Source organism: Natrix helvetica (assembly GCF_964273705.1).
Source record: "Natrix helvetica genome assembly, chromosome: 3".
Classification (NCBI taxonomy): Eukaryota; Metazoa; Chordata; class Lepidosauria; order Squamata; family Natricidae; genus Natrix; species Natrix helvetica.
In genome coordinates this window covers 108,740,263-108,755,211 of record NC_138549.1, presented here as the reverse complement: position 1 = coordinate 108,755,211, position 14,949 = coordinate 108,740,263, and the positions used below count along the sequence as shown (strand labels likewise).

At 40.8% G+C, this 14,949-nt stretch overlaps 1 protein-coding gene across 1 annotated transcript in view; it reads left to right on the top strand.

Annotated features, from left to right (window-relative positions):
* The first annotated feature begins 314 nt into the window (after nucleotides 1–314).
* PCSK9 (proprotein convertase subtilisin/kexin type 9) overlaps nucleotides 315–14,949 on the top strand; it is a 33,577-nt gene continuing 18,942 nt past the window's right edge. Inside the window, exons 1-4 of the mRNA XM_081949606.1 lie at nucleotides 315–1,403; nucleotides 5,645–5,836; nucleotides 10,774–10,897; nucleotides 11,977–12,110. Of these exons, the coding sequence (XP_081805732.1) occupies nucleotides 1,203–1,403; nucleotides 5,645–5,836; nucleotides 10,774–10,897; nucleotides 11,977–12,110 (651 nt within the window). The 5' untranslated portion in view covers nucleotides 315–1,202. The remainder of the gene's footprint in view (nucleotides 1,404–5,644; nucleotides 5,837–10,773; nucleotides 10,898–11,976; nucleotides 12,111–14,949) is intronic.

The following is a 14,949-nucleotide window of genomic DNA, read 5'->3' as shown; positions in this document are numbered from 1 at the left end:
TCAGAATAGATCTGAAAGGGAGGTCTTCTAGTCCAGCCCCCTGTTGACCCTATACCATTTCAGGCAAATGACTGTCCACTCTATTCTTAAAAACCTGCCTAGCAGTGTTATGGGGATATTTTGTGTACCTTAGGAAGTCACTCATTAGTTTATTTTTTTTATAGATGCCTTTAAAGGATTCCATTTAAAGCTGTGAAGATTTGAGCTATCTGCAAATTTAGATGGGAACATTTAGGTCACTGAGTTTATCTCCTTGTTTAAGATAAGAATTCAAAGGGAAGTATATTTCGATGATGAATTACACAAGTTAAAATAGTGTCCTGCAAAAGACCCACAGAGCTGAGGAATAAAGCTTTTTGTTACCTGCAGAAAGGTCTCAGCCCAGTTCGGCAAGGCAAAAAAAAAAAAAAAAAGAATTCTGGTCCAGAATATGGAATCATTTGCTGCTGGTCATCGGTAAAACTGACGGACCTCAACTTTGACTGTGGGTCAAATATTTACTGAACGCAACGGTGACTTTTAGCCTCGGCGCGAGTTTAACAACAAGTTGTAAGGTTCACCAAAACCGCGATGCCTGTTGGAAGCAAACAAAATGTTCTCAAGTACTTTCTGCAGAAGAGGCGGTTTTTTTTTTCCTCCTTTGCTTCCAGGCATAATTTTCTCATCGTGTTCAGGCATAGAAATACGGGCATTTGTCTCGTTGGGATTTTTTTTTTTTAAATATAAAGATCCTTGTAATATGACGCCAGGAAAACAAACAAAAAAGGGGCAGAAACTTAATCTCAATGGATGAGAAAAAACTCCAATTAATGTTTAACAAGATAGGATGGTCCGATGGGAAAACGGTGGCGTGATCCGGCACATCCCCGCCCCAAAGGTTTAGAGGAGCACGCGAACATCTGGCCCAGGGGGAGGGAAAGCAAAAGCAAGCGGAGTTGCTGCGCCTGTGAGTGTGCGCACTCGCTGGGATGGTCAGTTAGCGTTTACTATTCCTCAGTGACTCGCAAAGCGAAGGGCAGTTTATAAACCCAAGTCGGTCGCGCGGTCCAGGTCCAAAACCAGGCTCGCTTTCCGTCCTGCTGGCTCTGCTGGCGCCCTTTTCTTGGCTCTTCTCGGCGTGGGAATTCTCCTTCGACTTGGCTCTAGGCCGACGTTGCGGGTTTCCCGCGCTCTCCAAGGCTCGCTTTGCAAAGCGCGCCGCGATGGGCAGCCGCGGCTTTTGGCGCGCTTCGCGGTTGCTGCTGCTCGTCGGCGCGCTCGCTTGGTCAGCGCCGGCGGCTGCCGCTCACTACGAGGCGGACGAAGGCGAAGACCTGATGCGCTCCTTTGCTTTCGAGGAGGAGAACCTGTCCGAATTCGCCCGGCACCGAAGCTCCCCCGCAGCTTTCTACCGGAGCAATAAGGTGAGGCGGGAGGGGAGGCGAAAAGGAAGGGGGACCGAGACGCGGGTGGAGCTCCCCACCTCGGAGTTAGGGCTTTTCCCCCTTTGTCCCCGCGACTGGCAGGATGCACGTTCCCGGTAAAGTCCTGGTGACGGTTTGGAAAGAAGCGGCGCTGCTACCGGTTGCGATTGGTGTAGCGATCGCATCGCTCGCCCGGGCAAGGCAGCTTAAGCGCCGCTTCGTGCGGACGCGAAGAATCTCGCCGGGTTGGTTTGGGACCCTCCGCGGTTTATACCGTCGGGTCCAAACACTGATGCCACAGGAGGGGACGCTGCTTAATGAGGAAATGCACCTGCCTGGGGCAACGATCTGATGATCTCAAGCTGTCCCGTTACGATCGCTTCCCTCGGAATACGCCCAGTGGAGGTACAGGATCTTCTAGGGAGGTTAGGCTACTGTAGTGTAGGTGAAGTGGGTTACGATTGTGGAATTGTATGAATTTGCCCTCCTTAAATGTCAAAAAGAAAATAAAAAGGGAAGGGAGAAGGGAGATGTGGGGCAGTTGTTAATACTGCAATCCTTCTGAAATCTCCTGATTCTGCTGATTTGGGATTTCTTTATGTACAGCTGTCAGTTCCAAAAGAGAAGTATTGGAAGCTCTGTTTCTTTGCCTTGAAACTGCCCCACTATAAATGCCACGCAAGGTGAGCCTGGATTCATCTAGTCACAAAGCATATGACTCTGGACAATCTTTCACTGCAGTCTGCTTAGCTTGCTCCAGAACAAGGACCTGGTATTTTAAACAGCCTCCCAGGAAGGGGTCACTAGGACAAGACTAACAAGAGTGCCATGGCTGGTGCCCTCTTGTTTATTTTTCCTTCCGTTTGAACCTTGGGTTACTCCATGTGGACTTGGGGTTCTCCCTTACCTGGGGCATTCTGTGGCATATTTGGACGTCTGATGGAAGGCATGATGAGAATTGAAATGATGGGGTTGATGAGTCGGATGGCACACACTTTCCCTTGTGCTTTTAGTAATCCCTTACAGGAATAACCTTGAGAAACAGGAGGAGGAGAAGCACAATCCAGGCTATGCTCAGAGAAAAACATCTGAGTCCAGAGCAGAAATGTAATCTAAGTAAACATCTCAGGCATGACCTTAGTTCTCATGAAGATAAAGGAAGAGGGAGAGAAGCACATTCAAACTTACAAGATTCATTACCATAATCTTGTAATAAAGTAGCATTACCATTCATAATCTGTCGTCCTTGTCTCATCTGCCGTGAAAGGCTCACACTGTGAGAAAATGACAGGCAGGGCTTGATTTGGACAAGTCTAAAATCAAGTCTAGAGGCCCTAAGACAGTTATGGGAAAATGTAGAAGTAACGGAATAAGGCTGTGCAATATGGCAGAAATGCTATGAAGATGCATTACAAAGCTATGATGGGATGGAGAAAGGCGCTGTCTGCATAGAAACGTAGGAATACATAAACAAAAACTATCTTAATTAATTAATCCATGAGGATCATGAATGCCATACAGGAAGTTTAATTTGGAGACTCTCAGATATAAAATTATAATAAACTAAATTTAAAAAATCTGAAATTTTGATAGGCTCCTTCAGCCTTCCCCATCCCAAGTGTAACTTATGCCTAAAACTAGCAATGCGGGGGGAGAGTGACACCAGATCGTTTTATTTTTTTCTATTAAAAAATTGCTTGGATATGTTGTAACTATAATTGGTGACTCACCAGTGATTTACAGCATAGCATCTTCTTAACCCTGTTCAACTCTATTCTGACATAGAAAAGGTTGGATGATCATACTAATAAGTTGCAGGTGAAGAAATAATATAAACTACTTTGCCATTATGCTTTATGAAACAATAAAGCTCCCTTGGATGGTTTTTAGAATAAAGCACAACAGTACTGTAATGTGATGTTCTGTGCAGCAAGAAAAACTTTCATTTTAGAAAATTGGCCAGTCATCAATCATTTTGACTGTGTGTGACCTAAGGCAGCTCTCCCCAGTTGATGTGATGCAGTAACACTCCCATAAACTTTCCTTGCCAAGAATTGTGGGCAAGGGTTGGAGAGTGAGTAACTATTACTTCCTCGTTGTTTTCCAACAAGTGCATGCCTGTAGCATCCTGCTTCAAAAACCCCAAATTCCTGAAAAAGTCCTTGTGTTTTCTTAAGAATTGATGGGCAATTCTTAATTAAAAAGGAACTCATGCATGTAAGTTAAGCTGCTGGATCTAGGAGGTGCAGTCATTTGAGCAGAGGAACATGTATCAACCACACAGCATTATGTTCACTTGATTTGTCTTAAGGCACCTCTGAACCTTCTTTGTTTGTTTGGAATGTATTTATTCTGAGTATTTGATTCCTATGCACTGGTTGCACCAGCCAGCAGAGAAGGATGGTAAAATAATGATGCGTGATGGAGACTAAGTTGCTTAATTGCTGTAAGACACACACAAAACTTTTTAGCGGATGCTTTACAGGATCCTAGAGTTCTAGTTCAATATTGGATCAGGGATATTAACTGAAAAGGGCAGGCAAGCAAGTCACAATGGGGTTTCTAGATTCACAGGTATTTTATCTCTTTGAGACGGAGGGCATTTTCTCTTTTACACCAAACAATGGCACAAATACACCTGACAGTGACTTTTTTTTGGTCTTCATCTTGCCTCTGACCCATGGGGGTTAAGTGGTCCTTTGTGATAGGGTATAAAAGTATTATCCCCTTATTCCAACCCTAAAGGAACCATAAATTGTGCAAAATCTGCCAGGTTAAACAAACATTATTTCAAAGGGAAATCAGGGGATTGGAGGGCCTTTTTTTTTTGGACTGTAGGAGAGTTATATTTTTAAGCGGGCTCCCTTTCTGTATCTGCCAGGTTTCTTGAGCTGAGTCCTACCTTTGAGACCAGAACCAGTTTGAACAGCATCTAATCAACCGTGTTAGGGTGGAGTTGTGAGGTGGGGTGGAAGAGGGTGCTGTCTCTTTGATGCTCCCTGGCACAGTTGCTATTTGTTAGTTGTTGCTTGAACTGCTTTTAAGCATCACTTTAGAGCTCTTCTGGAATAGCATGAAACTCCTGTTCTGCTCCTTTTGAACAGAGGTTTAGTGATCTTTTGCAAGAGCACTACACTGGATCTAAAACCTTCCCAATTATCAGCTGATGGGCAAATCCACATGAAAAACACTTGTACAAAAGCAGAATGAGTTTTGACTGATGGCTATAGTCTAGTCAAGCCAGTCTAGTCAAAGCAAAAACCCATCTCTACCCCAGCCTCATCCAAGACTTGTCTCTTCAGTTGACATGGGTGGAGTGATTTGTAAATTGCCAAATACTTGTTTCTTCTCCCATCAGCAGTGCCAAAGCAGTATTATTTGATTTTTCTCCCTTGAGTTTCTTCGAAGTTTGTAACAACTCTATTTTCATAAACAAAACCAATTAAAGGAGTCCATAATTAGACAGAAGGAATGTTAAACCAGGATAGCAGTTGTCGAATGTGTTATTTGAAGGCAATAAGAAATTGAGGCATTCCTCCAATGAATCAGCAGATAAGCAAATATACAATATCTAGGGCATAATTAGGGATAGAGTGGGATTTGAAATACTAATCTTGATTCATGGATATGGATATGAATATGAAATCCCGGGTTTCTTCTTTACCATCGTTTGATAAAAATGCGTATGGAGTGTAATAGTGTTGCTTAGTGAGATTACATTGCATAGAAATTCAGGAAAAGAAACAATTTCTCTAGAACAGTGGTCCCCAGTGTGTGTGTGTGGGGGGGGGGTCATGTGCTGCCTTTATCCCACAGATGGGGCTTCCCTTGTTTGTGTGGCCTGGTTTCTGGCATGCCACGGACTGGTGCTGGCCCACAGATCAGGGGTTGGGGACCCCTGCTCTAGAATGACTTTTCTGGCTATTTCATTCATTCAGGAGTGGAACTGACCCAGTCCATGTAATTTACCAGTGATTTTGTTCACAGAGGGAGTAAACTGTCACTTTTCTTTATAAATCTCTAGTTATAACTGGTACAACTGAAGTGTACTTCAACTTCCAGAATCCTTCCCCTAAAATGACCAACCAATGGATTATGGGACTTGAAATTCAACCTTTTTGGAAGAGTATTTTTAAATCAATGCACCCCACTTGATTACTGCATTTTACCAACAGAGATTTTTGTTTCACCCAAGCTTTGGTTGCCCTCTGACCCGTTCTCTTCTTCTTGTCTAAACCCAGGAGTCATGGCGCTTATCTGGACATTATATTGTGGTGCTCAAGGAGGAATCCCTTAAATCCCAAGCCCTACAAACTGCCAAGCGTTTGCAGGCCAGAGCAGCCAAGCATGGCTACATGACCAAAATCCTGCATATCTTTGAGGAGCTAATCCAGGGCTTTGTTGTCAAGATGAGCAGCGATGTGTTGCATATGGTAAGTTCAGATCTAACTTGATTGTCCATGTGCTAATATGCCATTGAAACGTGGGAGTCTATACATAAAAAATGGGTGGTGTACATACACACAATCCTCCCTTAATGACTGGTCATCATAAGTTATTTATGACCCAGATTTGAAGTTCCAAAGGAAACCCAGTCATGTGATTGTATTTTGGGTGCTGAGCAACCCAAAACAACATTTATGGCTATTTGCAATGTGATTTAGGATTTTGTTTGCTGGAAACTGATATGGTAAGAGTTCTATAGGTGTTTATTCAAACCTCTAAAACAGGTCCTTGAAAAGCAACCAATTCCAATGGGCCAATTTCCAAAGTCCAGGAAAGCAGGCCAGGAGTCAAATAAGCCAGGAGACAAGGCACGGGCACATGAGGCACAGAACTGGACATGTTGCTCCAGCAACACTCAAGTCCGCAGGGCGGTGTTAAGTAGGCAACACTGGTGCAGCCCCTTTCATGAGAAATAGTCTAGCTGACCATGTTAATGCCTGTCTCCTCTTTCTTCTACGTGTCCCTGGACCAGGAGGAGGTGTGGATTGCACCTCCTCCTCTTTGCTAAGGGGCTGCAGCTGCTTCCGATCCTCATGTGGAGCCTCCTGGCCAACTCGCTGCAGCTCACCTCCCACAGCCTCGGCCTTATCGCTGGTCCGATGGACCCAGCCGAGGCTGCTCCGTCAGGCTAGCATTCTCAGAGCCCCCATCCTGACCGATATTTGGCTCTACACTTTCCTCTGCAGACTCTGGGAAAAATCTCCCCTTGCAGACAATAGATTTGCTTAGCGACAGTGGTGTTCATTTTTAGGATTGTGCACAAATGTGTTCGCCTGGTCAATAACTGGCATGATTTATGACTAACTCCAGGCTCAATTACAGACACGTGTTGAGGACTACCTATATACAGTGGGCAGGGCTTTGAGCAAGCTATCATGGCAGCCATCTTGACTTTTGTGACCATACCCTGCAGAGACTCCTGCTATCAACTATGTCTTCTTAGTTATTAACAGAACTTTCTCAATAGCAACTGAATCTATAAAAAAGGAACCTGGCAATATTGTGATTTAATCCATTTACTGGGAGTGTTTGCAATAAATTAAAAATATGTTATCTATGTTATTTAATCAAAATAATATTTTTCTACATGGGAGGAATATCTTTATATTAGTAATTAGATGCTTTGTTCCACCAGATTCTAAATCAGAATTTGTTCATTTGTGGAGGTCTAATGCAAGTCTTCATTGCGAAGAATTAATTTTACTATATTTACAGAAGACTTCCAGGTCTGTCTGTCTGTCTGTCTGTCTGTCTGTCTGTCTGTCTGTCTGTCTATCTATCAATCAATCAATCAATCATCTTTTTTTTGGTGGACTTGCTGATGATTGCTGGCTTGAGATAATGTTGAATACATGTGGAAGGCATCACACTAAGGGGAAGCATGTCATAAACACAGGCTTTATTTATATTTAACCAACCCATCCTCATCAATAGAAACAAGCAACCTGTGCTAATCTTAACCAAAGATTCTCTTGAAGTGACTTTGAGTGACTGTGTAGACAAGCCCACATCATTTCCTTGGCAATAATAATTGTTACCTTCTTCCCAATCATGGTATTTCTTAGGAGTCTCCCATTCAAGTACTGAACCGTAGGTTAGTAAAGGTTGGCTAGGTGTTGCTACTTGCCGTGGGAGGTAACCTTCTCTGAATTATTTTTATTTTCAGCAGTGACAAAACTCAGTATTTTGTTCAGCAAAAAATCAACATACATGCAGTTATTCAATATAATAGCATTCCAGCCTATTTAAAATCTTACTTGGAAGTGAGTTGTATTTTGGCAATTTGCTTAAGCTATGATCATAATGCATACTTACTTTGCCTTAAGAACCAGAGCCCACTCTGAGTTGGCATTGTTGACATACTAGTTTTAGAATTCTCAAAGGCTGCCGTGAGATTATTCTTATCTACGATCACACCCAGGGCATGTAAACACATACTTTACACAGATAGTTCACTGAGAACGTCAGCTACAAATTTTCATCTCACCATTTTGAATGGTATAGTGTCCAGTCTTTGTTTCTTTATATTATGTAGTCATTGATTTCTGATTATTTCCTTTGCATTTCTCAAAAGGGTTTTTTTTCTATAGAAAAACATTGCAAAGTAGTTATTTTTCAGGTTGTGCACCAGTATGTTTTGATAAATTGTTTTGTATAGTGATAATGCCTCTCATTTTCTGAATGTTCACAGACCCATGATGGATAAAGGAAAGATGTCAATAGTTACCATATCTTTGTAGCCTGAAGCCATGTTTGCAAAAATGGAAGTGTATATGTAACTTATGCGTTTATATAAAGCAGGGGTGTCCAAACTTGGGAACTTTAAGACTTGTGGACTTCAACTCCCAGAATTCCCCAGCGGCTGGCTGGGGAATTCTGGGAGTTGAAGTCCACAAGTCTTAAAGTTCCCAAGTTTGGACACCCCTGATATAAAGGTTAAGGACAGGTAACATGCATAGTGGACCTATGTTTGGTTGAGACAAATCTTGCTGGATTATTCTACCATGAGGCTGTATCTGTTGTGGCCTGCCAGCGAAGCTGGTAGCAGAGTCGGACAGTGAGGAGGTTGGGGAGAAACATGGGCCAGTCCTGGAGGCTGGGGAAGGCTCAGATGAGGGCTCTGCCTTGGCGACAGAGATGGGGCCAAGGCTGTCTGGCTGTGATCAGGTGCCTACAGAGCTAGATTCAGTGAGGCAGAGGAACAGCTAGAGCCTGTTCCCAGTGTGCACATGCGCAGAGCTTTCAGAAGAACAACTCAGGAATCAGGGTAGACTTGGGAGTAAAGTCGCAGGTGGAAGATGATTGGCCCTTCCCATAGGAAATAAAAGAGGAGCGAAAGGGGGTTGGGCTTTTGCAGGAAACCATTTGTTCGTTCGGTTGTTAGATTTGTTTCAGGAGTGTGTAGATCTGTCCGTGAATCTCAGAGACTATGCCCAGTCTTTCCTTGCATAGCACCTCATTTGGAAAACATTTACATGGCAGCTTTCCAAGTTAGATAAGATCTGTAGTTATAAATATTCCTGGAAAGATTTTGCCAGGCCTTGCTGAATGTGAATGAGAGAAATTCGCATTTGTTTAATAAAAGGGGTTTTCTTGGGACCAGGATTCTGCCTCTGGCTTTTTTGGGAAGCTTAGGTCAGAACAGATTTGTTGAGGGGACTTGTTTTTAGGAGTGACTTACTTGCCTAATGATAGACACAGTTCCACTTAGGCCACATAATTCCTGCCAGCATCCATGTCCTATGTAGCCACTTCGCAATCTCGGTGGTGAATCTTTCCTGTTCCCATTTATTCCCACAGAAATGGGTAGGAGAGGCGTTTTGCAAGACCTTTGCTCTTTGGTTTGCAGCTTGAAAATCAGGGAACTTTTAAAGCAATAGCTGACTCTGTGCAAACATTTCAAAAGTTTCCGATAATGGTGCAAGACCCAGCAAGCAGGGTGAGGAGGGATGTTTGGTTAATGCTTCCCTGGGTGCCAGGTTGCTTCGTACACAAACGTGATCAGAAGGCTTGTGCAATAACACAGTGGCCTGAAGTCGATGCACTCATGTACCACATTTGAGAATGGCCTTCCCTAACTTGGTCTGATTGGCTGGCAATTTTGAGAATTGAAATCCAGCCCACTCAGAGGCACCTTCTTGGGGAAAACTTTTTAAGTGAAATAAATGATTCATTGGGGAAGGCAATTTTTGCTGAGATTTTCTATTCTTGGATGGAAGCCTCCGCGAAGCAACTTTCTCCATGTGGAGACAATGGTATATAGAGCCAAACCTTAAACTTCTGGATTACAACTCCCATCACTCGAAACAGACATTTTCTCATTTCATTAGATTTTTAAGACCTACAAGGCATTTAATTCCACGTGGAAAGGAAGGTAAAGGGGAAAAGGGATGTTGAAAGTTAAGATTAATCAGAAAAGGAAAGTGAAAAGCCATTGGAGGTGTGTGGCCAATACCTTTAAACTGATCAATATATAAAATAATAATTAAGTGACCCTCAGAGAGTTTTGTGAATCCTTTTGGGGGAGATTATATGTAAAACCAGAAGAGAACCTGGCCAAAACAATTTGACTACAAAAAAGTACTTCAAAATAAAGATTTTTCTATAATACAAAGTATTTGGTGTTGTTTGTTTTATTCCCAGGAATTACTGGAAATATTTTACTTTTTTCTAACTACCCATTCTATTCAATTTAGCATTCTACCCTTAATCCTTACATTTTTTTGCTTCTGCATTCTAAAGCCAGAACATTGAAAATATATTGTTCTTATGGTGCACTATGCTTGTGGCCAGATATCTATCTGCATGTCATCTCTGTCTGTCTCTCTGTGTGTATGTGTGCGTGTGCATGTGTGTGTAAGTAAGTAAGGTATTTGGCCCTCCAGAGGGGCCGGGAGGCATATGACCTGCATTGTAAACCTCCAGTATAGAGTATAGAACATAGAGCATATTTATAGGTATATATTATATAGATTGGATCAGGGCTGGGCAACGGTGGCTCCTTTATCACTTATGTACTTCAACTCCAGAATTCCTGAGCCAGCATGGATTGGGTGAATGAAGGCTCAATTCTCAGATTCGTCCTTTACATTCTTGTGTGGTTCTTGCAATGTCAAACAGCTTTACCTGCTGGATTGAAACACGTATTGCAAAATGTATAGCAGAATTATTTACCATTTACTGGTACTGTATGTGAGATGGCTCTCCAAGAATCAACCTATCTGAGACAAGTTGTGTTATAGTGTGGTGAAACAGATGCCTAAGATGCTTCTTTTGCATAATTTATATAATTTTTTGCAAAAAAAAATATACGGTGGTCCTGTTGCGTGTGCTGCAATACTTTCCTCTGGTTCTTTTTGTACAGGCTTTGAAACTCCCACATGTGGATTACATAGAAGAAGACTCTTACGTGTTTGCTCAAAGCATTCCTTGGAATCTTGGCCGGATTGTCCCAGAACAGGACACTCTGAATGAGTATAATCCCCCCAGTAAGCTACCACTTCCATCTTTTCCTCATTTTTTTTTCAGAAGCAGGCAGGGACCCTCTGTCAAAAGCAATGGACATTTATTCCAACAAGAATTGTATGAATGGGATACAAATTCTGCCATGGAACATGGGTCAAGTTGAGTTTATTCTTCATTAGGGATTACAGAACTACAGTAATCCACTTGTTTCCATCAGAGTGAATGGACAGTTGTTTCTGTTCAGAGGCAATTTCTGATGTTCTCCCAGTCCAGAATCGTTGATCCATTGTAATCTCTTCCAGGAGATAGATAGATAGATAGATAGATAGATAGATAGATAGATAGATAGATAGATAGATGATAGATGATAGATAGATAGATATGAAACATCTTTTAAAAAGTAAACAAAAACCTTATTTGGAGTGAGAGTATTTCAGCTTAAAAAGATTAGCACCTACATGAGATTGGAGACCTTTTGGCTCTATTTTGGATATCTTAAAAGAGTTCTTAGAAGTTGGGTTGGGTTGGATTGGGAATATATTATGAGAGGAAAGCAGGAAGACTCATCTGTTACTATGGATATAGTTTTTATTAGGATTGCATTTTCCTTCCCTGTTCCTGATATTCATGGTTGGAGACAAGCTCATGTTGATGTCAATGGGGATCTTACACCAATTGCCAGTAGAAGTATGCTGAAGACAGAGTCAAAATAGTTCATGCTGTAGTCCCAGCAACACCTTCTCATTCCCAGCTATTTAAAAAACAAACTAACTTCAGAATGACAAACTATGATGCAGTTACTATGTCCATATATTCACAGCAGTCCACAGTTCACCTTCTAGTACCCAGATTTTAAAGTCTGACTTTCTGACATAGAATCACACTATTTAACTATTTTCCTTCCATTGCTAAAGCACAAAAGAAATTCAAATGAAGACTACCCTTGCAATGTTGCAATATTTGGCTGAATAATTTGATTATGGAATTTGCCACAATCAGGATTGATCTTCCTGAATATTGACAAACAAAATAAGAAATGTATTTAACTACCTCAATAAGTATCTTGGACACATCCTTCTGGTATCATTGATTCTCTCTATAGATGCTGGTGAACTGGTTGAGGTTTATCTGCTAGATACTGGTGTCCAGACCAGCCATCGGGAAATAGAAGGCAAAATATTTGTGACTGAGTTTGAGAATGTCCCTGAAGAAGATGGCACTCGCTTTCACCGCCAGGTAGATACTTTCCTTTCTGTTGGCAAGAGATTCTGGAAATGGTAATTTCAGCCCAAAACCAAGAATAACACGTGGCAATTCTTCCAGGTTGAGTTCTTTTTTTTAAAAAAAAAACAATTTTTATTTGTTTTTGAACAAGGACAAACAAACATAAAAATAAAAAATACATTCCATTATAAATTGTAGAAATTGTGTGTCAGTTGGTTACAGTATTTCCATGCATCTCTTCCATAGTCACCATCTGCTTTTCATATCAAATCGCATATTTTAAATTCACCTATATTCATGTATATAACAATTATTATTTCTCAACCTTAACTTGGCTATAATTGTTTTTACATCCTTTTATATATAATATTCAAAATCTAGAATAGGATTATATGATAACATTTCATTAAGTCATCCTAAGATCATCCAATCACAATACATCTTTATAACATATTCTAGATAAAACTTTTAAACCTCCTCTCATAATCTCCATGTGTTGTTTATATAACATTTCATATTATCAAACTAATATATCTATATGTATTGTTATCATTATTAATCATTATTTAACTATAGCTATTGTTGCTTCATTTTATACATACTACTAGTAAACTAATTTAGCTTAATTTTTTATTATACATTTTCATTGCATCAATCTGTATCTTTCCAGTAGTAGTACGGTCTTATATCGCTTGCCATTTGTAGCATTAATGTTCTAGTTACTTTCTTAATAAATCTTGTATAAACTTCTCTTGACAACATATTATTCCTTTTGTATCTCATAAAAGCTTGAAACCCAACATCTGTTCTTTCCATTAGCTTATCTTTGGTTATTGCTAGTGCTTCTGTCAAGATTTCTCTCCTTATCTCCGTCAATTTTTCTCTCTTTTGTGCTTTGAAGTCTGGGGTAGAGTTCCAATCCATCTATCTCCCCTTTCCATATTCCGCTCTTGCCATTACCAACCACGCTCACTTTGTTGTCAGTATCCACAGTTTTCTTATCTCTTTGCTCATTTTTTTCTTCCATCTTTTGAACTCTGTCCTCCACTTTCTTCATTTGGTAAACATCCTCAGTTTCTCCATTAGATTTTTCTGTTTTGTATTCCATATTCTCCAATCTCTTTTCAATTCTCTCTGTCACAACTAATAGATTTTGAATTCCAAACACAATCATTTGCAATTTTACAGTTTCTTTTTCCTGCTGGGCCATTCTTTCAATTTTGCAGACACTGCCACTATAGGGTTCAAGGCTATTTTAATAAACTTCAAACAGGTTCATTTATTATCTTTCAAGTCAAAATGTTGTCTTCCCTCCAATAGCTGGTGATAGAACTTCCAAAAGGCATATGTATAAACAACTTCTGCTCTTCCTACTATCACTGTCAATAAACAAACTGAAAGAATCTTGAATCTCAAGTGATCAAAGAGAAAGAAGAAAAAACAATGTATCCAGCCTCCAGCCTCTAAGTGGCAGCTTAACTGCTTTTCCTCCTGTTGTTACAACCCTCTTTATAATCCTTATTATCTTCTTTATATTCTAAGCTTAAGAAAGAAAAAAACCCTTAAATGGAGATCAAAAACAATCCAATCAAGCATTATAAAAAAAATGAGAATTTTAATCCATAGGTATAAGCAAAAGTGAAAAAATAAGAAGAATTAATCCATTCAGTTTAAAAAATAGGGAACCCCTGCAAAAGTTCCATCCGTGAAAAAAAAAATAGAAACTGGATAACGCACTAAGTTCAATGCAGATCAATTTCGACGCCTACAGTCTTCTGTCTTCAATCTTAATTTAACTTAATTTTTTTTCTTGGGTAGTCTCTTTATCTAATAATTAAATTTCCTTACTAATTCGACACACTTTCTCTTTCCGCTTTCTTCCCGTTCTGAAGCTGTCCCAACTTCAGCAGCTTCATTAGCTGTGTTTCTGTCGCCAGAAAAAAAGGGCTATTCCTGGATCTTTCAGGGACTTTGCGGTGTCCCTGAGATCAGCAGGAGGTCCCCTTCTCAATCACCCTCTCTGCGGGACGGTTTAGGTCCAAATGGACTGTTCAGCGGAAGAAATTCGACTGCGATCTCGGAGCACCAAGATCGCACGTTGTGCCGTCGCGATGTCAGCTGTCCTCTCTCCAGGCTGAGTTCTATATTGCTTCACACCTATAAACAAAACCTTGCTAGACTGAGGATTGTACTATCTTGTTTCTTCAGAATAGTCTGTGAACTATTAGGGAAGGGCCTCTTTCTCTCACACATAACATCTGGACTGAGTTACTTCTTACCTGGAATGTCCCCCTCCCTCCTGGAGATCCTTCTCCTCACTATATTCCATCACATTCTGGAACATCTGGTTCATAAGGTTTGGCTAGGTTCTACTTTTATAGTTATAGAGTTAAAACCCAACCAGCAGTAAGAAATGTAATGGAAAGATGTTGGATCAAGTATCTATGATGGGGCCTCCCTGGATCCAGTGCTTCTAATTGCATCTATGATGAGTGTTATCCCTTCATTAGAATATGCTGGTACAAGCGAATCATTTGGGAAATGGGTGATGGCTAGAGTTGGCTATATAGGTAGTCCTTGACTTACAACAATTCATTTAGTGACCATTCAAAATTACAACAGCACTGAAAAAGCTGGCTTAAGACCATTTTTCACACTTATGGCCATTGCACATCCCCATGGTCACATGATGAAAATTCAGGTGCATGGCAACAATTCATATTTATGAGGGTTGCAGTGTCCAGGGGTTACGTGATCACCTTTGATCACAAGCAAAGTCAATGGGGAAGTCAGATTCAATTAAGAACTGTGTCACTAACTTAATAACTGGAGTGATTCACTTAACAACGGT